A 25,692-nucleotide genomic window follows, 5' to 3' on the forward strand; every position below is an offset into this window, starting at 1 on the left:
CCAAAAGCAAATACGCAGGTACACACACAAACTCTTGCACAGAGACATGCACAGTACACAACTGTGTCTTTGGCTTGGCCACTCAGGGAGGATTGAAATACTGACAGCCTTGGATGATGATGCAATAGCCAGCAACTGTCAACTTCACGGAATTACAGTAAGCTGCTTTGTCAAAATTCAGAGAGGCTCTATTGAACTCCAGGATACAAGCGCCCCGCTGGGATTAATGTGCAATTCACTAAGTCTGAGAGAAAAAAAAAAATCTAAAATAACAACGTTCTAAAATTGGGAGGGCCTGCGAGATTACACAGCATAAATCTCCCACGTGTACTCACAGGAATATAACTCCAATTAAGGCTGGCATCAGATGCTCACAAATATTAACAGACAGCAATTATACAGAAATTGTCTGCAGGGCAATTTGGGAAAGGGCTTGTGGATGCCAAACGCAGGCAAAATCCATTCTCCTCTCTGGAAAGAACAACAATGATTGACTGAATGTCTGAGGGCCAAAAATAAATCTGGAATGAGCTGCGCCTGTTCCACTGGTAGTTCCTCTTGATGCTGCGTGGCTTTCACACAGTATTCTGTTAAAAAGCAAGAGGCTGTTAGCATTCATGCTGATTGCCTTGCTGACACTGTTTAGTGTAAGTGAAGAGGTAATCTGAGCAACAGCAGAGGTTGTAAACTTGGGCGTTTTAAGGTACCAACAAAAAAAAATCTAATCTGACAATCGCATACCCCGAGGATCAGACTAGATCAAGTTCTCTCAGTATGAAGTGCCAGATTAGTCCCTGTAGTTGTCCAACTCAGTTTCACTTCATGAAGCTGCACTGGCATCAACCCAACAGGCTGTGTGTACCACAGAGCGAGAGGCATAGCGAGTATAATTTATGTGTCAACATTTACCACAAGTACTATGAAGCCCTGGGGGTACCGAAGTGGGTTAGGGTTAATTAAAATGCAAACTGTTAGCTGAAGCCTTCTTTCAACTCTGCTTTCTCCATGATGTGCAACTCAAACCTTGAGTTCTGTGGACGGACATCAAATTTTGATGCTTTCTCTAAGAGTAAGACGTTTGCAAACCACAAAAGGCAGAACTCTGATTACCAGCACAGCCTGTTCTCCTCCCCGCTCTCGCAATAATGGGAAAAAATGTATGGGTAGAAAAGGTGGAGAGATTTTTTTTTTCATCTAAGTTCTGATGTAAAATCATAGCAATGCCCAACAGTTTTAAAATAGGTCATTTTTATTCCTTCATCTATATGCTGTCATTTTTCCCAGCTATTGATGAACTCCAGAGAAAGCATTTCTTCATAATGAACCTCATTCAGTAGCAGAAGCTTTCATCCCTGAGCTGACATTTGAATTGAAACTACACCTGGGCAAGATCTGATACTGGTCACTGTGGAAACGGATGACAGTGCATGAAAAGCAGACAAAGACCACCTCTCGTTGAGATGCTGAACTCTGCCGTGTCTTCAGGCAAAAGAAGAAGATGAAACAAAAAATGGTTTTGTTGAATCTTGCAAAAAAAACAAAACAAAAAAACAAAGCAGTAAAACTGTTCTTAAAAAAGACATATGACAAAGATCAAAGTCCAGGTTGACCTTACAAAACCTTGCATTTCACTTTTTTTCACTTCCATAAATCCTCTCAAGCGTTCTTGAGAAAAAAATCGGACTTACGTATGGGGTTGGCACAGGTTTCTATAATAGTCGCACATCAAGTCCATCCAGCACCAGCGCACTAGTTTAAAGCCAGTTGATGGTGCCAAGGATGACTGGCGACAGCTGGGCGCCTCTTACTCATTTTAAGGGTCATCAAGATTTAATGTTACATTAGTGGCTTCGCTGGGTTTCCCTTTATCTTCTTCGACAGTGTTGACTTAATTATGCACAGCAGTATCACACTCATCTTGGTCAGCCCAGACACATGGAGAGGAAAAGGGTAAAGCAAAGGAGCTGCCTCTGTGCCTCTCTGCGTATCTCGCTACGTTAAGTATCCGTGCTCCTTTTGATGTGGATGAAAGTGACACAGAGGGCTGTCTGGGGCCGTGCATACAGATTAAAACGCCGACACATACGCACACGCAGTCTTTCACCAAGTTGTAAAAGTAGGTCCTTCCTCTAGGGCTGAACCCCTTCGGTATCCCCCTTCATCTTTTGTCTTTGTCTGAAATCCCAGCCCCTCCCAGCAGTCTCTAAACACAGACACCAGGAACACAAACTGACATTCCGGATTACTGTCAGGCCTACAATACAAAGCCAGTGCCAACAGTCAAATAAAATGCGCTGACGATCTAAGCCACTGCCAAAAGAATAAAGCTGAAATATGATGAGAAGAAAATATAGGAGGGATTTTTTTTGTGTGTAATTTTTTTTCCAAAAGGAAAAAAAAAGTGACAGCCCTGCAAAAACTGCAAATTGGTGAGACTTGCTGCTGTGAAAATGCAATAATTAGAACTATTCAAAGTTCTATGCACATCTAACTAGATTGCATCTATTTAGAAACAATAAATTAAAGGCAGTTTTGACAGGTAGCTCTTACATTGATGTCTTCCAGGTTCAAGGAGTTCAGATACTGATGGTTTCTCTTCCACAATATAGGAGGTCTCCGTTCACCTGTGATGGCGCAAGTCAACACAGCACTCTGGCCCACCGTTACTGTTGTCACGCTGACTTTCTGGTCCTCTGGAAGGGTGAGCAGGTACGCATCTGTTGATGGGATAAACAGAAAAGTTTGAGTCACTGTCTTTGGCTCAATTTATGATTTTGAAACAATTAACCTTCTGAGTAAAAGTGGCCTCTCTAAACTATGAACATGAAGGCTAACAGTAAAAAATATGATTCAACTCAGTCATCCTATATTTTTTCTGCATTGAGTACTCACGGGCTTTTCATTCTTCCAATAGCTCACAATTTACCCACTGAGATGTTTCAAAATTCATGGATTTCTCACATCTTTCTTGAAGCATAAAAACGAAGCATAGCAATAAGACACACAATACAAGCGTGTCTCAATTAGTTGCTACCGTGCTATAGCGGGAGAGACTTCTTTTTTTTAAATATGCACTGAGGCAGCACAATTATTGCATTTTGCACAGTAATGAGAGGGAATTAAGTTTAACGTTCTGTAAATACTTTGCATAATTTATGTGAAGATACTTTAATGGAAGTTCTGCTTTGTCAGCCTCTCTGCAGAGTCTGTGTCCACCACTATGTATTTCTTTTTTAGCTAAAAGAACAAACCTAACACTCTTGGGAGGCACCAGTACTACTCTTCGGCTGACTACTAAAATCTCAACTGAAGCGTGGTGCTTTGTAACTTAAAGCTGGAATATTTTTAACATGCTCAGTGTTCTGAGAGTTTAAAACATCTCCATGCTGTTGTAAAAGCCCAGGAGTACACACTTTCTGATAAAAGTAACATTGAAATCAAAAAAAGGAAAAAGAAAAAGAAAAAAATTCTCTATGTGCACAGAGGTTCCCCACAGAAACACAACCCCTCACCTCAACCAGAGTTAGTTTTTTGCTCGCTTCAGTATTTCTGCAGTACACCAAAGTGTTTAAAACTTCATTCTGATGATGATGAGACCAACACAGAGGGAATACTGCAAGTAAGTCAGGTCGGGTAGCTTGGCGAGAGGTCACCATAGCTGAAGTTGTTTAATGCCTTGGTGCGTCCAGTATTTTGAAGAGACAACGAGTACAATTTACAGTCCACCATTCTTTGCTGATATTATGTAATGTGGCCTGTGAAAGAATGCCTTTTAATCTTTCTCTTGGGTAATGAGCAATGGAGCAAAAGGAAACAGAGACTCAATTTGTTCTGCTCCTAAGGGCATGAAATACAAAACCTAATGAAAGAGCAGATCCAACAGTGTTCACATGCCACAGCCCAGAGAATGAGGATGAGAACACCTTCAATTACAGCATGACTCCCGTGGCCCTTTTACCAATGGCTGCTGATTGCTTTTTTTAACCTTCTCACTCATTTGCTGTGTTTGGTCCACTTGTTGTGTCTTTGAACTGTGAACTTGGCTAGCGTGTTAGATCCAAGCTAATCACACTGAGGCCGCGTGAAAACTCGTACTTCTTTTCAGTGGGAAGCTTTGAGTTAAGACTTCTAATCTCACATTTGGCCCAATGAAACCCTGTTTAAGCCCAGGCAAATCACTGCTAGGATTACATCAAAATTAGAGGATTAATGAGAGCCCTTTCTTCTGAGTGAAGAATAACTAAGTTTAAATGATTATACTGTTAGTGAAGTGTTGAACAAACTCTGCAGTAATTTATAAGGCTGCAGTTTCTTCTAGAATTTTTTTTTCTTATTCAACTGATGAAAAAGTGATTAAAAAAACACTGACTACCACTATAGCTCATTGGAGTGAGTCAGTGACCTGTATACCATTAGGCTATTGCATTAGTCTGTGCTTGAATAGATGCATTGGATAGATGAAAGACTCCTTAGCTACATCAGGAAGATTACCTATGTGCTTAGAGAATAACTCAGATAGCAAAAACCCAAGAAATAAGAGCAAGAAAAGGAACCATTATGGAAGGGCGGATTTCTGCACGGCATGTACCACCAGCAGATGGAAGAAGTGGCTGATATCGTAAAATCCTATCAACTGGGCTGAAAGACAGCACAGAGGCCCTAATGATGCCAGTACAGGAATGAGCTCTCAACGCAAGATCAATAGAGGCTGGGGTCCACCACAGCAGCCAAGACCCAAAGTGAAGGCTGTGCAAAGATGCCCCTGACACAATTCAGCACATAGCAGCAAGATGCTCGAAGTCTATATATAACTAGAACACCATAAACAAGTGGCTGGCATAGTATATGGGAACATCTGTGCAGAGCATGGCCTGGAAATTCATCGCACAAAATGGGATACGCCCCATAGGGTGGTTGTGAATGACCAAGCTAAGAGCTGGTGGGCCTTCCAGATAAAGGTAAATAAACTGGTGATGGCTAAACAACCAGTAGTGGTGGACAAACAGAAGGTCATAGTGATACATGTAGCTATAATACCCAGCTGACATGGTCAGCTAAATCTGTCATAACAACTTCAGGAAGATGGAACTCGCAAACCTAGAGGTATACCAAGGGCTGAGAGAGGAGATAGAAAAGATGTAGAAGATAAAGGCAACAGTAGTTTCTGTGGAAACGGGAGCAGTGATGCCCAAACTGGACGAGCTGCTCCATCAGATCCCAGGAACAACATCTGAGATCTCTGTCCAGAACCACACAGTCCTAAGAATCGGAAAACAGACTGTGCAGGACCCTCAAGCTCCAGGCTTCTGGTAGAGGACCCAAGCTTGAAGGATAAACTTGAAGGATAAACTTTAGATTTCTTAATAATTGTTTTTATTTTGTTATATTACTATGTGTGTCAGCACGACAATCCCCTAGGAGATGAAAACTAAAGTGTTTCCTTCTTAATAACAAATGATTTTGAACACAAATACTGAAGTTGAAAAGAAAAGAAAACATTCAAACTAAAACCTAAAAAGCAAACACATTTGCTCATTAGTCAGTCTCTTTTGTTGGTCAATGATAAAATGTCATGTGATGCCCAGCACAGACAGTATTTTTTTTAGACGGAAATAAATAATAAACCTGCCACTTGTTTTGATTTAGAAAAAGCATGGTGAAAATGATAGATGAAAAGCAATAACCAGCTTCATAAACGATTGGAACATCTCCCCTGTGGACACCGTAATATGACAGTCATTTGATGGAACACATTTGATTAATTAAGAACTGTTTGAATGTAATAAAGACATGACAACAATTGTCAGCGGGGGTGATATGAGTGCTGTCATGGATGGAAATAAATAATAATGACTGAAGGGAAATGGAAAAACATTTAGGAGCAAAAACTAGTTTTATAGCAGCTCATTAGACATGTTTTTTATGCAGTGTCGATGTACACGGACAACTTCAGGTCAACAAGGGAAACTTACAGATGCACTGCTCTCTTTAGCTCACCTCTTCAGTATTTCTTCATGTTTCAGCAAAGTGGATCCACTGCCACAGGTAGCATATAACTTCTGCTAACATAACAATTTATGTCGCCCCCTTTATTTTAGGATATGAGACAAAGTTGTAAGGACCCTAAGTATGGCGCAGGGTTGGTAGACAGTAAAGATTGTGGACATTGTTTTCACTTCATCACTTAAATCACTTTAAGCATATTTGCACTGCACAAGACACTAAATAATGTGGATTGCACAACACTGGACATTATATTCCTCATTTCCAGTTAATACTTGTACAGCTGCTGTTATTGTGTATATATATATATTTATATTTCTTCATACATTCTTATATATTTCGACACTGTGTATTGTGTATTTTGTTGTACAGTTATTTTATTTTCAACTTTAATTTATATATTTTATCTTATTCTTTCCCAGTTAAATTTACCCTTCATTCTAATTTGTGTTGTACAGTTATCTCATTTTTAACTTAATTTTTATATTTTATTTTATTTTATTCCTTCCTAGTTAAATTTACCCTTTTTAATTTTCATATTTATTTCCTATCTTATTCATAGCCTTTTCTTTTTTTCTTTAGGTCACGAGCAGTTGTCTAAGCATTTCACTGCATATCGTACTGTGTATGACTGTGTATGTGACAAATAAAATTTGAATTTGATTTTGAATTTGAGATTGTGTAGGAAGGCCAAAAAAACTTTTTCCATTATGATGTTTGCAGGCACACAACGACCCAGTGGCACTGGTCGTGTTTGCCATATACTCTCTCTCAAGAGCCTGAGGATATTACAGCAGAACTCATAGTGCACAACCCTGTAAATAAGTGCTACTGATGCAACTCCTGACCTATTGCACCCTCATTGTATTTTCTTAAGAACACTGCGGGCTATATCAATGAAAACTGAAGCAGCCAGCAGCTCCAGCTCGTGTCACTCGCCTTAAATACTTAGAAGTTCAGATGTTCCACAAGAGTTTTTTTTTTTTTTTGGGTGTGTGTCACTGTTTTTGCTTAAGAATCACACAATTTGTCCACTGGTTTTTTACCTTCTGTCATAAATTCATTTCAAATGCTTGGCAGGCAAATTTAAGATGACTATATATGCTTAAAACAGACATTTATCAGTTCAAACATTTGATTTGTACTTTATACTACTATCATTAATAATTTAAGAGATCATTGCATTCTATTTTTATTGACAATTTGGTAAGTTTGGTTTACGTTTATCCTTCCTGTAATAAATGGGTATTTATTTTACTTCAACTTTGTTTAAATCAAAGTTCATGAGAAAATAATGGGCTGAGTCTGAGTGTACTTTTACCAAATTCATGTTACATTAACTATAGTCATAGCAACCCAAAATGAAGCAATCAAGGTGTCAGGTAAAATTAACAATGTAAAGAAGAAAACATAATTGGGAAAGAAAGAAGAAAAACAAAGCAAGGAAAACAAAACACATAGCATAACCCTCATGCAGAAAGCAAAGATTTATGGAAAGTGGATCCTCAGTCACTCGTGGCCACATACCTCCTCCTCCCCTGACACTGATAACAATATAGCCAGAGGATCAACAATCCAAGGAGCTACTTGGTGCTCTACATGGTGCTGAGGTGGTGGTGGGTGGATACACTGACAAAAATCTCCTTCAATAATGTCCTCCCTAACCATTCAATTACAGCACCCTTGTATCTTAATGCTTTTGGAATACGCTGCAAGCAACAAACTCGATTTGCTGCTGATCCCCAGGGGGAAAGAAATCTGTGAAGGTATAGGGAGAATTTTAAGAAGAAAGTGGGCAGGCAGACAGGCAGGCAAGCTTTAGCTATTGGGTGGAGCAACGGTGGGATGGAAGGGAAGGGATCCGACCCGAATGAGAAAATCCTCAGAGAAAGGCGAGTCTGGGCAGCCAGAGCCAGCTGAAAGCCTTCAGCGTGCAGCAGCTCCTGTGTTAAAGATTTATCAGAGGAGGAAGTGGCACCGGCTCCTCTTTTTGGTCTGATTTGAGGCCTGAGGGACTCAGCCCCCAGAGAAGGATCAACCTTCACCGTTCGACCTGTAATTAGTGATTAAGGGTAAGGTCCAGACTTTTGATTTACTCTCCTCTGCTCTCAGAAGGCGATGTTGGTCAGTGGCACGGCGCGAGGTAAATCACCTATTGCACTGGAGGCAACAAGCTTGTCAGGGAAAATAGGCTCTGCCTAGAGGACGCTGCAAAGGACCAGCTGCATGAAGACAAATTGCACCAAGGTTGCTTAGCCAACCCTCTTACTCCATCCTCTATCATGCTCTGTCGCCCTCTTTTTCAAATACATGCTCACTCGAGTTGTCTTTCTTCACCAAGTCTTTCATTCCTTTCTAACTTACTCCCTCGCTCAATCCTAATGACATTCAATATTACCAAAGCTGAACGCCTGTGTAGCCCCAATTGCTTTTGAGTTTGACATTTTGAAGATGAGATAAAAGTATTTTTCCCCGATGCTCAGTATTCATAGATCATATGCATAGACTCAAAGGTAAAAAACACCCCCCCAAAAAAACAGAATACACATTCATCTGAATGCTCTCTGATCTTGGATGGTTGACTTGATTTGTGCAAACTTTCTCCCAAAGCAAGAAGAATCGAGTCTCTGCGTCTGTGTTTTTGATATAGCGCATGAATGACTCTGTGGACTTGGATGTTTGGCAGAAACAGAAAATAGTTTGACTGGTGAAACATTCCCATGTCCTTTGTTTTCCCAAAGAAGATTCGTAGTTTTGCTTTTCATGTTGAACCGCTGTGGCTTGTTGCGCTACTTAAAGAAAAGAAATCGTTCCCTGTATAATAAGAAACAAAACACTAATCAGGTGACTTTTTATGCGTTTATTAAGAGAAACCCACATTGCCGACGGGGAAACATTGCGCCTTTCCTTCATTCCTTACTTGGTAATGCAGAAACAACCTAGCTGTGAAGACCAAAAAGCAGTTTTTGACATCACTGGGAAAACTTGGTGAGAGAGTACAAATGAAAGGTTTAACATAATCATAATTGTTGTTCAGAGGAGAAAAAGATGTAGTCGGAAGAAAATTACAGCTTACAAGATTACCTACAAGAAGTTGACTGCATGTTATAAACACCAATTATTCCAAAACAATCTTACGTAAGCTCAAAAAAGGCTGAGCTTACACAGAATGTTTATATTATGACACTATGAAGTATTTTTTTACAGTTCTCTCACTAAAACCGCCATAGATAGATTGGCGACCTGTCCAGGGAGTACGTTAAAACAGCTGGGATAGAGACTGTGACCCTGAATTGGATAAGTGGAAGAGAATGGATGGATGGATGGATGTGGAGTAATAATGGCTCTCTTATTTCAGTATATTCTTTATATTAATAAGTATGTGTACACAGTAGCAGTGTCTTCTTATTCCACCAGAGCTGCTTTTCATTACTGTGTCTTATGTGATGCCTTGCTTTTTTGAAAATAGCCAGTGCTTTTCATTGTGTTTTGTCCTTAATTCTTTATGCAAAATAGGCAAATTATTTAATAATTTAAAATATAAACAGATGCAGACATGGGACTTGTTAACTCATCATCACGTACTTGTAATTAAGATCTTCTGAGCAGATCTTTTGAGCTTTGACGTTGATAACTGTAATCGATATTGTCAGAGGCAGCTGTGCTTAACGTTTGCACAGGTGAATTCTGCAAAATAAATAATAAATTTGGGTTTGTTTACATGGAAAACACTGCAGCTCAACTTCAGGTCAAAGACATCGAGCTGCCTTTTATGATGAATCTGCGCTTGTAAGAGATGATTATATAATGCGCAGCTATAGGGGCGGCGTCTCAGCATCTCGTGTCACCTTTCACCATCTTGTGAAGGAGGATAAATAACTGTGCTTTTGCAGCTTGCTAAAATAATCTTAAATATGCAAAAAATTACAGGTATTAGGTAAAAGGTGAGAAGATTATTATTATCACCTTCAACCCTCCTCCCATGAACGTTCTAAACATCAGGATGGCTTTAAATGGCCTTTGTGAGTGCATTACCTCTGGCTGATCAGCCTCTAGTCTGTTTCCAAGCTGCTGGTAGAGATCCTGAGGGACGGCCTGCATTAGTATGGTACAGAGCTTAAGAGGATGTCTAATTGGACTAATTTTATCACAGCTACCTTGTGGAAAACAAGTAATGAAAAAAATCCTCTATCTTCCTGCTATAAGTAAATCACACAGCACTTAAGCTACAGCATAAGAGAGGCTATATTTCAATGACTTCTTATTTCTTAAATATAAAAGCCACTAGGCCACTAATGCTGCTGACTCCACTATGTGTTGATGCACTTTACTGACAAACACCAGGCACCAGTTTGTGTGTTAAAGGGGCAGTATACACTTCCACCCAACTCTCTTGGTTTCTGCTAGTTATTCAGCAACATTACAGCCAGGCCTACACCTTCAAATAGATGACAGGAGATGTTAAATGCTGAGAGAAGCAAATGAATGCAGCAACCCGTTTATGCTGAAACATTCCTGACAGCCAGAAAAGCAAGTTGAACCTTTCTCACTCAGAGGGCTGCAGAACTTATTGTAAGAAGTTTCTCCTCACTGGGAATTTAAACCTGACCCATCACTGGCACATGAACGGTAGTGAAAAGTTAATTCATTGAAACTCCACTGTTTCCTCGTTGTGCACAGGACTAGCTGCCACGGAGAAACATGTTTCACAAGTAAACTTACTGAGTACCTTATGCCCACTGAATCAGCATAGTGTAACTGCAAAGCTCATACAGAAATTGGTAATGTATTGGGGTGGCAGGGGGGGCTGGTCCTGCTTGTCCCCCCACAGTGTTGGTTTGCAGGGTGATGAGTCATGTCAATGGGAGCGCATACATAGACGAATTATACCACACTGATGGACTAAAAAGTACTTTACTCGAGGATTACTTCAAATTTAAAAAGTACATCAACTTCTTCTTTTAATAAATTCTGGAGATGTAGCAGAAACATGTTTGAAAACGAGCCACAAGTTATGAAACTATTTTAGCACTTGAATGAAATACTCAGCAGGGGTTTTGACAAGCAACAGTCAGGCTATCCATTAACTCTCACTCTACCATGGGTGCTGACTAACAGCAAACTTGACTTAATGGAAGCAGCTTTTCCTAGAAGAGGCCTGGCTGATGGTTTGGATGTCTAATTATAATCTTCAGAGAAGGGTGTAAGTCAACTAATTTACAAGCCTGGCAAAGTCTGTATTACACTACGTGTGGGATAACACATGATTAGAGGTGGACTAGGTTAAAAAGAAGAAGAATGTGAATAAAAACAACTATAATAAAAAAAGAAACAAGAAAAGATAATTAATAAAAACCAAAAAGAAATCACAACTGTACAGCCAGAATTGTTATGCTCCTCCAAATCAATTTTAAAAAGGCTAATAAGTTTGAGCATTCACTCTAGCAGCTAATTGGAAATGGTTTCTCAAGTGAATCTAGTATTTGTTCAAACTTAGGTTAACTTTAATTGATTTATATTTTTTAAATTCACTGACAATAACTTGGTTGGCAACATACAGCAAAAAAAAAGGAACATGGCATTGGGTCGAAAAAAATAAAGCTACTACAAGCAATGTTTCATTATAACAATTAAGTGAGCGGTTTCACTGAAACACTCGTCCTTGTCACATCTATTTTTTTTAAACCAAGAAGTCCACTCTGCAATTTCCCTTTAGGTAACAAGCTTTTGGAATGCCACCAACACAACAAGCAGTTTAGTTGGGTACAGAGTTGGGTGAATGAGTAATACATGACTCAATTAAAAAAAAAACAAGATTATTTTTTAAATGACACTCATCTTATTAAGGATTCAAAAATAACTACACATAACAGATATTAGGGAAGGCTATTTATGTTTTATGTGTCTAAAATAACAAAAATATGAGCTGATATATTTTTAAGAGGCAGCACGGTGGCACGGTGGTTAGCACTGTTGCCGCACAGCAAGAAGGTCCTGAGTTCAATTCCAACATCAGGCCGGGGTCTTTCTGTGTGGAGTTTGCATGTTCTCCCCGTGTTTGCGTGGGTTCCCTCCGGGTACTCCGGCTTCCTCCCACCGTCCAAAGACATGCAGCTTATGGGGATAGGTTAATTGGATAATCCAAATTGTCACTAGGTGTGAATGAAAGTGAGTGCGAATGGTTGTCTGTCCCTGTGTGTTGGCCCTGCGACAGACTGGCGACCTGTCCAGGGTGTACCCCACCTCTCGCCCTATGACAGCTGGGATAGGCTCCAGCGCCCCCCGCGACCCTGAAAAGGATAAGCGGAAGCGAATGGATGGATGGATATTTTTCAGTCACTAATTTTCTGCCTTAAAAATCTGATATGGGTTGGACTCTACTAATGAAAGAAACACTCATCTTGATGTTTCAAACAGATAAATAAAATCCTTCTCCTCCCGCACAAAGCTTTGAATAATCAGGCCCCATCTTATCTAGATACTATATGACCGATATAGAGAATGTCCCTTTCACCTACTTGTGGTTCCTTTTAAAGTAGAAAGGGAGGCAAAGCTTTTAGCTTTCAGGTCTCTCTTCTGTGGAAACAGCTTTCAGTTTGGATTCAGGAGATAGACACACGCTATACTTTCAGGATTAGGTTTAAAACTTAACTCTTTGATAAATCATATAGCTAGGGCTGGATCAGGTGACCCTAAAATAGATCAGGTCACCTGGAATAGACCTAGGCAGCCAGGTGCTTCCCATGATGCACTGTGTTTCTCGTTCACTCACCTTCTTCACTCACTATGTGCTTACAAAGCACTCTGCATTTGACCATTAGTTATAATTAATCTCTGGCTGTTCTCTAAAATGTGTAGAGGAAACCCAGAGTGTCCTGTCTTCCTCCCTTCACCTATAACCTGTTGCTGCCTTCGCATTGTCATGAAGTGCTTGTTCAAAGGGGCTGTGGTTTTCTCTTTATTATTGTAGGGTCTCTACCTTACAATATAAAGTACCTTTTGATTTGTTGTAATGTGATGCTATGTCGATAAAATTTAACTGAATTGAAAATTAGATTTCAGAAAAAAATATATAACATTATGTAATTACATCTTGTATAATGTCTACGGCTGGCAAACTATTACAGGACGTGAATGACCACGGCAGACCCGGTGACATATTTATGCTTTGCAGCACACTTTATTTCAAACACGGTTGCTGTACATCCACACACTGAGCTGCAGCTCTCCCGCTGCCAGCTCAACATAACAACAACCACTGTCACAGGACCCGGTGCAATACTTAAGTAGGGGAGGCGTGATTGCAGATGCACCGCAGGCCACGCCCCACCATATAGTATCACAGCATTATCTTAGAACACAACTGGATATTGCACTAATATAACAAAACGCACTCATAGCTTACTTCAGGTGTGTTAACATGTGTCTGGATTATTCTTGCACTCGAAAAATGTATTGTTCATTTTGACCATCCCCCAAAGCACATTAAACAGGCTTGAATGATTTTTTTAATGTTTTTAATATAAAACGCTTTTGTTTAACAAGTGTACAGAAACAGGCTTTTGTTAAAGTAACACAGATTTATTGCCTTAACTACATACTGATCAATCGTGCTAAAATTCGCTTATTTGCTTTAATGCTGATTTTTATCTGTTGTCACGCTCTGTTTTGTCATTTTAACTTATTTTATGTATTTTATGTTACTGTTCCTTTTATTAATTGTGTTTTTTGTAAGGTGACCTTGGGTTTCTGAAAGGCGCCCTCAAATAAAATGTATTATTATTATTATTATTATTATTATTATTATTAAAATGCAGTCAGCTGCCCAAGGCTCATTTTGAACCAGGAAAAATCATGCTGTAGGTAGATGGATATGGTGGATAACCCCTACATTAATACACATCATGTGTTTTGATGCAGACAGTAGAAAATTCTTTCTGTGTGAGGATCACAAGAGTAATATATGATAGCTCACGTTACAGTCCATCTTAGCTTCCCACCAATCCCTCAGGAGGCCAGCGGGCACTCCAAGGCTTTTTAGTCTCAGCAGAAATCAAAGAGGTGGTTATATTGGATATGTGTTCTGTCAGCAGGTGTCATGGTTCAGATCAATATGTTGATAACCAAGGAGACTGGAGTATGTCATTACTATGAATCAGTCAAATATTGTATATTCTATTAACTACATACTGCATCCCACATTCTTTAAATAAACCACCTATTTCTATCATGCTAACAGGATATAACCTAAAGTAGGGCAAATACAGTTTACAGTTGAAATGTAAGAGACAAGGGCGCAAATCTGTATAATGTCTGTGGGCCTGAGAGGGGGGTTTGTTAGAGATAGATTTTCAAGCTAAAAAGTTTGCCTCAGGCTGCATTCATCCAGAGAGATCTTTCCAAATACTTTCAAATTCATTTTCACTGTTGTCTGCCAAGCAGTATGCCTCAAGATTGCATTCAGTAGGTGTTCCCAAACTAATAACATTTAAAGTGCGCGGTGCACAGGCAAAGCACATTGTGATTGTACAGCCAACTTCAAAGAGCTTAAAAAGCTCACTAACACAAGGATTCAGTCTCTGCGTGAATTGCACGCATCAGCTTTCAAAAGCCCTCAATCTAAAAGCACCCGACTCTGCTAATCTTAAACCACCCTTTAGACACTGTCCATTCTTTCAGCTTGTGGATTTGGTTCCTGAATTTAAATACAACAAAAGTTTATTTGCAAGTGTGCAAAAGAGTGCAAAAAGTCTAAAGTTGTACTTTTTTCTATGTGCCTTTTGAATTGGCGTAGCACCTTCTGCTCCGTTCTGCTTACTGAGGTTTTTTTCTTTCTGGTAGTTGTTTAATTTGAGTAAAGCAAAGAAAGAGATGGATTTCTACAATACGGGGAATATTTATATTCTGCTATTCCACAGACTTAGCATTAAAGCAGAAAGGATCCTACATATATAGTAGCAAGCGTGATACATTTGCCACATGTGCAGGCAGCAGCGTCTTCTTTTAAAAATAAAATAATTCAAGTGCTGCTATTGTATACTGACTAAACATGGCATAAAATTTGCACTTTACAACAAACGCCATAGTGCAGGTATACCTACTGTATGTACTGTATTATAGATTTTGTTACAACACATTCCTGTGTATGATCTGTACATATGGTTTTTGACAATAAAGTTGACTTTGACTTGACATTCGTATTTAGTGAGGCATGTATATTTACCATAGTTGAGTTTATTTTTATGTTGTATTGCTATAAGATTCCTCATATACTTTGCTCTACTCTAATATGACAGATGTTACTGTATATATCATTTTGCGCATGTAAAAGAGCACTGCCAATGCTAAACAGTCTTCTTCTGTCAAAGGAAACATTGCTGCTGGACTAAAACAGCTCATTTGTAGTCCAGGTCTTTTTCTGTCTCCATCACTATGTGAATGAAACTATTTGCTGCAGTTGCAGCATTTTAAAACAATCAAAAAGTTGAGTTTTTTTGTAATGCCAAAATGAATCAGAGGAGACTGGGCTTTTTGGAAGACAGATATTAAAGAAACAGACTCTAAAACTGAGTGCTGCAGATAAAGGATGGCAAGAGGTGGTACAGTATGTAAAAGATAAATAACATAGTTTAAGCATGTAAAACTTTTCTATGAGACCCCAAAATAAAATCAAGGTGCCTGGTAATGAGCATGATGCGGGTGCTTCAGTGTCTGTGCAATGTGTTCTGTCACTCCTGCGCCAAAAGTTAATGACACTTTGTGATAGATGACACCTTATCTGTTTACCCATGATGCACTGAGCCATCATTCACCAAATTATTCAACGATGACATGGTACTCACTATCAGCAGCATGGCAGACATCATTCATATCTGTAACATCATCTAATTAAAAGACATCACTTCTGCCAGACAGTTTCCTTACTGCTAGCTGAAGCAAATTGATTCTCAACCCCCTTCCAGTCTATGCAAAGCAGGAATGAATAATGCATGGACATTAGAATCTTATCTTCTGTCCTGACAAACAATGTTGCAATACTTTGAATATTCCATAAAGGTGTGCAAAGGGTCCTTATTAGCGCAGCAGTCAGACAGGTGTCGTTTTCATGGGGAGTCATTCTGCCTTTACTGCTGTTCATTTCCAAGCCACACCATAGTTCTGGATACACTGAGCCAACGGATTTACGTTATGATCGTGCTCAGTTTACGATAGCGCTTAAGGTATTTGCATAGATTTTTATAGCTGCCACTCACATATTATGTTGGCAATGAAGTGAGAAACTATAACTTTACAGTGTAGTTTTACCCCAAGCTCTGTGACCAGGCTCTATCAGGCTGCAACCTACAAGTCACCGAAATAAATGTTTAGTGCTCTGACTCAGATTTATATTGGAGATGCCTGTTATTGCAGCATTATCAGCAGCTGTGCACCAGCCCACTCAGATTAAAAAAAGAAGAAGAAGAAGAAAAGAATTATGTATGTTTCATTATATAGCTGCTTTCTACCTGTGCACAGACAGAACACTATCGGCAGTAATAAAATAGATTAGCCATGCTCAGTAAAACTGATTGACTTGTGTTTTTAGTAAGCTCAATATACTATAAAAAATAATGCTTTTCCAATTAGCGTTTATGTTGCATGATTGTGAGCATCAGGGCAAAATGCAGCATGCAGCGTGGTGATCTACCTGAAATATATATTTTGGGGAGTCTGGGTTGTCTTCCCAGTTGAATGAACAGGTATCCCCCTCGTCTCAAGACACAGTATAATGGACATGTCCCACGTTTTGTTTTTCAAAAGTCAACAAGACTTTTTTATTTTTTTTTTTACCTCAAATCTGGATTTTATTAAATGGTGAAAAAGGGTGACTACTATCACCATGACAATCTTCTACCAATCAACGCAATTGCAAGGAAGCTTTTCAGAGCTAACTCTCCAGTTACACCAGTGTAACTGGAGAGTTAGCAATCAAACCTAACTCCAGCAATCACTTGCCAACCAGTCTGGTTTTACACATTTTTCTCTCTGGTGTGAAAAGAGTGATTCTGTTTTTCTGTGAGCTTGTTTAAATAGCTTACTTGTTCAGTTTGAGATGATGATGATATATGTTGATCTCCCCAGTTTTACTGACGCTGAGTGAAAACTAGAAGGCCACGCAACATCACCTTGAAATTAGTTAGCAAACTAACAAAGTCACATTTAAGCTTAAAGAAAAAAATCTGCTGTAGTAGATCACATGTTACTTGGTTTTACATTGCAAAAAAGATGGAACGTAGGTTTTCAGGTTTGAAAAGTAAAGCGCAAATGGAAGTGACTTAAAAGACTCGCAAAAAGACCAGTTGTATAAAGATCAACGTGAAAATGACCCTTGGCTCCCTTGCTCTGTGAACTCTGTAAAGAATCAGAAAGGAGGATGTCCTCATTTACCAACCACTTGTCATTCACAAGTCATTACCCAATAATCGGAAGGTTCCATAGCCAGGTCCATCCTTCACTTGTCAGATCCAGCTCCAAAAGATCAAAATACCAATGTCTGATGTCACGTTTGCTACATCTATCTTTTATACTGCCTATGGTTTTAAACCTTTACTCCCTAAACACCAACTAGGAGTAGCACTCGAAGCTCTTTTCTGAATTGAGCGGTTTTTGTCATGTTTCAGGCCTGCTTACAGAACAAAACGACTGGGTTTGCATCAGATGTTTGTGATTAAATATTTAAATACTAGCTCCCCTTATTGATTCCTCTACAGTTAGAAAGATGTATTTCTATAAAATTAACTACTTTGCTGCTTCTCAGCTTGAAGGAATGGCAGTGGGTTGGGGTGTTGGCTTTCTGGTCAGTATCTAGAAGAAAGACATTTATTCTACACTAGAGTTACTATCACCTCTCTCTGCTGACTATATGATAGATAAGTACATTTACATAGAAATTAGGAGAACTAAATTCTTCAGTCATGCTGTTAAGTCTCTAGAGATGTTGGTCTTTTTATCATCATTTCTCTCTGAGCTGTGGGCCTAGTATTTAGGAGAGAGAAACAGGTTTGCACATGAATAGAGTGAAGAAGCACAAGCTGAGTACTACCATGACCTCCAGGTATGTAATGCACGTCAGTAAACCAAGTATTCAATATTGAGTGTTCGGTGAAGAGAGTTGAATTCCTTTGAGCAATCTGATACTGCCCACATGGGATGGAATAAAAACAAAAATCTTTTTTGCTTTATATGTATTTCTATCTCACACTGAGATATACACAGGAAAATGAGTATGTTACATGAGAACCTTTACCACTGAAAGTATTGTGGATTTATTTCTGTTTGTTTTCTGTAATAATACTCAGAAATCCTGAGTTGTTGACAAAGACACATTACTTCAGCTGTGCTAAGCATATTGTTTATTGATTGCATCTGTAACTATTAACATCAATATAGAAGCAATTTCCAGTAAAGCATCTTAAAAAATAGCTTATCCAAAGATAAATTCTACACTTGGATAATTATCCGCTGTCGCTAAATAGTAACATAAAGTGGCACGCAATAAAAAAAAATGAAAAAGTCTAAAAGAGGAGTAAGGCAGGTTGAAAGAAACTCCATCACAGAGGGGGAGATTTCCTCACATTAAATATCCTATTTCCTTGTGAGCAGTTAAGTCGGAAACTTGAGAAAAAAAAAATCTTCTGAAACCTAAAAAAGGAAGAGACAGAGCAACTCAACTCTTCAAAGAATGGGGTTCTGTGTTTCTGTGACTTGCCAGAAGGGGTTTCTCTCCCACACATTCATGTATGATGTGGAATCCAGCAGAATAGATGAGAATCTTGCACTTTGCCATTTGCTCCCGTGACTTTTTTTTCTTGGTCTCCTCCAAGAAATGCTTCAAATACAAAGGGCTGATAAGATGAAGGTTGATTATGAATTCTCTCCCTCTGCTAAATGTGTCAAGCCAGCCAAATGTCAGAGGATATTCTGTCAGAGGATATTGAGCTGACTGAAAATGTCAGACGGGGAGGAACCGTGAATAGGAAGGAAACAAAAGACAGAAACTGGTGCACGTGTGTTAGTGTGACTCCGATATCACACAGCACCTGCCGTCTTTATGCTGCCTAATGATGGAAATTTGGATCAAACTACTGTTTCTAAGAAGTTGTGACCTGCTTTCTTTTGAACCATTTCCACGCAGTTGGCAACAATCTGCAGGTCTCAGTGAGTAAACTCATCAAATATTTCTCGAGGTTTACCACAATCCTAACTTTGTAATGGCCAAAAGAACAGAAACAGGCTGTCAGTTCAAATAATAACAAGTTAGGTTCTTCTCAGATTTCAAAGAAAAACTCAATCAAAGCCTAATTAACCCTTTAAGACCTACCATAGAACCAAGTCCACCAGAGCTTATATTATAATTTTACATGCTGTGGAGCCATTTTTGGGAGCATTTCAAGTTGATATACATCAATACAACCATGATAGCCCAAATTTGAATAATATATATGCATTAAGTGCATAGTAACTACATAAATTGCAAAAAAGTGCAATAAACTACAAAAAAATTGAAAATCGTTTTTGTTTTTTTAACATATATTTCTAGTTAGAGAAATTTAAGAGGCTTATCCCTCAAAACTGTAAATACAAAAAAGTTGCACAAAATAGTTTCCCACCACAGGAAATTTATTTTGAGTGTCTTCATAGTTTTATTTTCGAAATACACCAATTTTTATATACTGCAGGAAAAATAGAAATAAATACTACAATGCAAATTTGCAAAAAAGCAGCATATGCATCAAAATAAACTATTTCCAGCAGCGCAATATGAGTCCTAAGCATCCCAGAAACGACACAGAAAGTCATAAAGTCAAAGATAACTTTTAAAAACACCAGTATAGGCTCATAAGGCCACGATGGTAAAAAACTACATTTCCGCAAAATGACGTCACTTCCGGTTTCGGGCAGGACATGGCGGACATGCGATAGTTCGCGCTGATGGACATAGGAAATGTTACGAACAGCTGATCGGATCGACAAAGCGTGTTTCTGGAATATTATGTTTTTGTTGCTGCAAGTGCTTTTTATGCAGTTTTTGCAAAGCTATATGTGGAAGGAAACTGTGACCGAGGACAAGCTGATGGCATAAGATGTAAGTACAACTCCTCCGGTTTCATATGAAAAAAAAATTATTGCGCTAGCTTACGTGGTTGCAGTGCTACCGGGATTTAAAAATAGTTGCGCAAAACGGAGCGTGCCGCTCCGACCGGCTTTAAAGGGTTAAATGCATATTTCTTTTATGAAGGCCAAAGGTTTTACACACGTTAAAAAAAATTGCTTATGTCTCAGGAAAACCAGGACCATCACAGGTGACCCCGTGCGCGCCGTTCACCACCTTTTTGACCCGTTGCCCTCTGGTCAATCAGGTCCCACACCTCCAGACTCGTAAACAGGTTCTTCCCCTTGTCCATGCAGACTTTCAATAAACACTATCCCCGACAACCCACCCCTGCCCACCCACCTCAATAATCTAAGCCATGGTCTGAGAACCCTCATCACTCAGGCGCCTCACACACAGACTCTATTCAGACTACGTTTTTGCTTTGCACTCATTGTTCTCTAATGTGTGCCTTTCTCCTATTTTTGTATATATTTCTTTTGTTTTGTATACATCCCTCTTGATTGTATATATTTCTCCTGTTTGCCATTTATTCCTGCTGTCTACTATTTATTTTTTATTCCAGCACAGTTGTACGTGTACTTGTTGTAAGTGTGCAAGGACAAATAAAGGGCTATTCTATACTTTTATGCTATTAAAAGGAGAATAAAGAAGAAACAAGCATCAGTATCAATGAAATATGAGTATACACATTAATTATGTCGTGGCATCTGAGAGATTTTTTTTTCCAGGGTTTCAATTTACTCTCTGTTTTCTCATAATACTCATAATTACTACACTACTTAAATCAATTAACTAACAACTGGGTAAAAAGAACGCCGTTGTAAACATTGTCGTAATGTTTACACACTAGGACAATATGAACCATCAACTTTAAAATATAGTTTTTTTTTAAAGACAAGAGCTATTATTGAGTATTGACTAAAACTGCAAATTAAAAAATGCATTTCTGTCACATCAGATATATATTTTACTGAACAATGTAAACAGACAATGGGAGTAACAAAACTGTATCCTCACCAAAGGCTGTGTAGAACTCCTCTTTTGTAAGGTGCTCATCATCGTTCACGTCGTTGTACTTCAGCAAGTCAAACAATGTGCATTCAGAGATGTCCTTGGATAGACCTTCTTGCTTGATGACCTTCAATGAGAACACATCAATCGTTGGTTAAAGAAGGTTAAGAGCATTTTTTTTATTCTGTTTGTGTGTGTCTGTTGTTGTTTTTTCAGTACTGTTCCAGAAATTATAATAAAACAAAACCTCTATGCAATTAATGTTGTCACTAAACAAATCAGCCAGATGTTGACTAATAACATTTTTCTTTTCCACCAAAGGATTCGATGTCTCTTAAAGTAAACCACAGCAGTGATGGCACCGCTTATTCAATCTACAGTGAGTAATCAGCACAGATATGTGTTAAACCTACACAGAGAAGTGTAGGTTTAACACATATCTGTGTAGGTTTAAACTTGCTTCGTGCTCTAAGCCCACCAGACAAGTATATCCTAATAAGCTGAACACAGTAGAGGGACAGAAGTCCAGTTGCCTTTAAGTCCATTTTAAGTGGGATGAGGCAAACAAAGGCTAATATGGATTGTCTGTGTAGGTTCTCATTCATCCAGGTCATGGTGATTTAAGTAGCTCGGAAAGAAAAGCGACTGGACCTCTTTAAGTGTCTTAAAGACGTTTCATCCGAGAAGCTTCTTCAGTTCTAAGACCAAATGGTGGAGAGTCCCAGGTATTTAAACCCTAGTCGGAGTTGTCCCTTAAGATGGTTGTTGACCCGCTATTGATCATGTGCCTCATCACATGAGCCAAGGACATCAGCAGAGGTCCAGGTGAAACATTGCCTCACCCTATCATGTGACCTACTGAGATCAAGTGACGCAAGATGTGAGTAGGTGGTAAGATCATTATAGATTTTTTTTGTCCACTGATGCAAAAAATGTGTTTATCCCAGGTTTAAACCCAAGAAACAATAGGTGTTGCTTGGATTATACTTGTCATTACAAAATGAAAAATTGAGTACCATATATCTAATCACCAAGAAAACGGTTTCACTAAAACTGGAATGCACTGGCTGAAATGCAAAGTCGAAACCATCGGGTACTATCTCAGGTCAATTAAGTTTTTTACGTAAACCTTATTTGCATCTACTCTTTGACAAGTCGTGTGGCTAACATTGTCACCTCCCAGTAACAAGATGATGGGTTTGAATCCACCTCTGTGCTGGAATGATGACGTGACCAGCGTGTAATTATGCGCAAAAAAGAAAGTAATGGCCCAGATATCAACTATATTCTTCAATTCTCCACTTGCTACACCGAAGCCCAAACATACGATTTTTAAGGCCAATATTGATATTTTGGTGATTTGAACATTTTGCGCATTTTAAAATTTTGCTAGCATTTCTTATACGCAGTTATTTATTTAGTGATTTACACTGGCCAAATCTGCTTAGATCATGTAGTTTTTATGCTTGCTGTGTTTCAAACATGTGTGTTGCCAAAAGCAAAGTTGCAAAGTGCCCTCTGCTGGAAAAACTACGCAATGTCAGGCCATTTAACCCATCTTGTTTACTCAGACAAAGCCAGTTAACAATTGAAAGTTTAAATTTGAAAAACAAATACGATGGTTTTAGTATTTGTAGAACCGTACATTCATAAAACTACAAAATAGTAGACAGTTGTGTTAATCATTGGCTTTTCAGATTAATATTTAAAAGTACTACAGTTCCTTCAGGTAAAGTGTCAGTCTATGAAGGCTGTGGTCATGTTCGGTACCATTTGCATTGTAGCCAAACTGAAAGTCAATGAAGTTCTGTCACAACAGTGGATGAACAGGTCCAAAATACTGCAGTTTTTGTCATCATCCTGATAAAAACATGATCCTATTCAACACTTTCTGCATGGCCCTGGCAGTAAAACATCCATCATACTAGATCAGCTGTCAAATTGCTGATCACAAGGGACGGCTTTATACATCATGCAGTGTCCATCGGATCAGTGCACTTCCCTTTCCCAGATGACTTGCCCAAAATTTAAGAGTTACCTATGATGCTATGTGAGCTACACCTAACTTTAATTTGAATCTTGAATCACTGAAAAAAAAGAATTCAATGTACAAATTTTCTATTTTCATTCTTTTCATTCTTGGGCTTAGAAACAATTTTAAAAAAGAAGATGATTTTAACTCAAAAGCAGTCTTTACTCATTGCTCCTTTCTTTGCTTGCTTTTTGGTCTTTTCATCACCTGGAGTGATGTGGCATTTAAGAGACTTTTATGTGTTGGAATTGCAGGCTTTGATGCATAAACTCCATTTCTGTTTCTACAGTGTTTTTCCAGTGACTCCTCTGGAGAAAAAGAGAACAACAAAGCAGTAACATATCCTGCACATGTTCAGTGGACCATGTGAGCTAAATGATCTGAGGCAAATCATCGATGGGTTAAACAGATATATGTGTGCTGAGATTGCAGCTTCTGCCTGTTTTAAATTGAACCTTAATTTACAAAGCCAATGGAACATTGGCTGGTTACCCAGACAGAACATATGTCTTACAATTAGCAGTTACACTGAGTTTTCTTTTTTTTTTTTTACTTACACTTAACCTATTCTTGCAATACAGACATTATGTACCATAACTATACGGTTCCTTAGAAAAGTTGTTCAGCTGGGATGCTTAAGTTGACCCCCTGTTGCGCCTCCAGGCTTACAATACACTGGTGGAAACCTTGCTGGATGTGAACATTTTCCAGCATCCCAGACGTGCTTTCATCTCCTTCACTCTCGACTCTGCTCTTCCCTCATAACCATAACAATTTACACATCATCTCCCTTACAATTTCAAAAGTTTTAAAGTTGCATCTGTCTCCTCTTTATCCACCTTTACTATTTTTTTCAGACAAACAAAATAAGATTCTGTGTTATTCATGCGAAAAGAGGGTAGTCGTAAACCCTGCATGCATGAATCTGCAAAAAAACAAAAAACAAAAACCTTTTGCATTGTCAAGAGGATGAATTAGGTACTGCAGTACAAAACAATACTGCAGGACTCATACTAGGATGTGTGACTTATGAAGCAAGATCTTCAGTGACTGTGCTGTGAATGTTTCAAAAGATTTGCAAATTCATTATATCTATTTTTTATATCTATTTTAGCCCCCCAAAATCCCAAAAGAGGGATCAGAAGTCACCTGTTCGCACTCCTCTCAATTTGAATTCAGCTCTTTTAGAAATATTTGCAGACCTGATAACAACTCAGACTAGACTTCTGCAGAGATTTAAAAGAGCAATTTTCCATTAGTTAGAACCTTGAGATTTGTACTATATTTAAAGGTTTATAGATGCAAGTTGAAAAAAAACTTACATAATGTTTCTTCTTACAGCAAATTCTACAGCATCTTTTATCGTGCTTTTTGTAGACAATAAACGGTATATCAGGGTCAACACTGGACAAGAAGCGGTGTTTTATTTTTTTTTCTAGTAAAAGATAAATCTTCAAATATTATCTCTGGTACAAGGATAGATACGATGAATGCATGAAGAAAAATTACGTTTTGATTTGCCATTTTAAAAGGGTACTCTAGACTAAAAGGACAGGAACAATTGCTCCGTGTGTCACTTCATGTGCACACTCTAGCACATTGAGTAAGTCCAAGTGAGGGATTCCTGTCCTAGAATTTCAAATGAGATCAGAGAATGCTCCAATTATAAAGGGTGCTTTAGGCCATGCGGGTGGCAGCCATAATTTTGTTAATTTTAAACTGATGAAAAATGTGTGAATTGCTTATGTAGTTCTTTTTGAGGGCTTGTTCAGACCAAATTTGATTTGCATTAATCTCTTCTTTCAAAATTATCATTTCTTAATAAGATAGAACTCAGTCGCAGCTCAAGCAGATGAGGTTAAGAAAACATGCACGGCCCTGCTGGTGCAAGTTAAGAGAGTCATAACCTTACTGTGTAACTTACATAATTTAAGTTGAGCTATGAATTACTCTAAAACTCTTAAATTACTCTTAAATTTATTTTGAGTGTCTTTATAGTTTTATTTTTGAAATACACCAATTTTTATATACTGCAGGAAAAATGAAAATAAATATTATAGTGCAAATTTGCAAAAAAAACAGCATATGCATCAAAATAAACTATTTCCATCAGTGCAATATGAGTCCTAAGCATCCCAGAAAGACTCAGAAAGTCATAAAGTCAAAGATAACTTTTAAAAACACCAGTATAGGCTGATGAGGCCCTGATGGTTAAAAAAAACTACATTTCCGCGAAAATGACGTCACTTCTGGTTTTGGGCAGGTAATGGCGGACATGCGAATGTTCGCACTGACGTCTATTCCAACGTAGGAAATGTTACGAACAGCTGATCGGATCGGTAAAGCGTGTTTCTGGCTTATTATGTATTTGTTGCTGCAAGTGCTTTTTATGCAGTTTTTGCAAAGCTATATATGGAAGGAAACTGTGACCTAGGACAAGCTGATGGCACAAGATGTAAGTACAACTCCTCCGGTTTCATATGCAAAAAAA

At 38.6% G+C, this 25,692-nt stretch overlaps 1 protein-coding gene across 2 annotated transcripts in view; it reads right to left on the reverse strand.

The window, feature by feature from the left end:
- fstl5 (follistatin-like 5) overlaps positions 1-25,692 on the reverse strand; it is a 197,894-nt gene that overhangs the window by 68,438 nt on the left and 103,764 nt on the right. For both annotated transcript variants that reach the window (XM_087846555.1, XM_087846546.1), the window contains 2 exons: positions 21,176-21,296; positions 2,551-2,717 (listed from right to left, as the gene is read on the reverse strand). In XM_087846555.1, the coding sequence (XP_087702681.1) occupies positions 2,551-2,717; positions 21,176-21,296 (288 nt within the window). The remainder of the gene's footprint in view (positions 1-2,550; positions 2,718-21,175; positions 21,297-25,692) is intronic.

This window comes from Neolamprologus brichardi, chromosome 2, assembly GCF_056152115.1.
Source record: "Neolamprologus brichardi isolate AB-2024 chromosome 2, ASM5615211v1, whole genome shotgun sequence".
NCBI lineage: Eukaryota > Metazoa > Chordata > Actinopteri > Cichliformes > Cichlidae > Neolamprologus > Neolamprologus brichardi.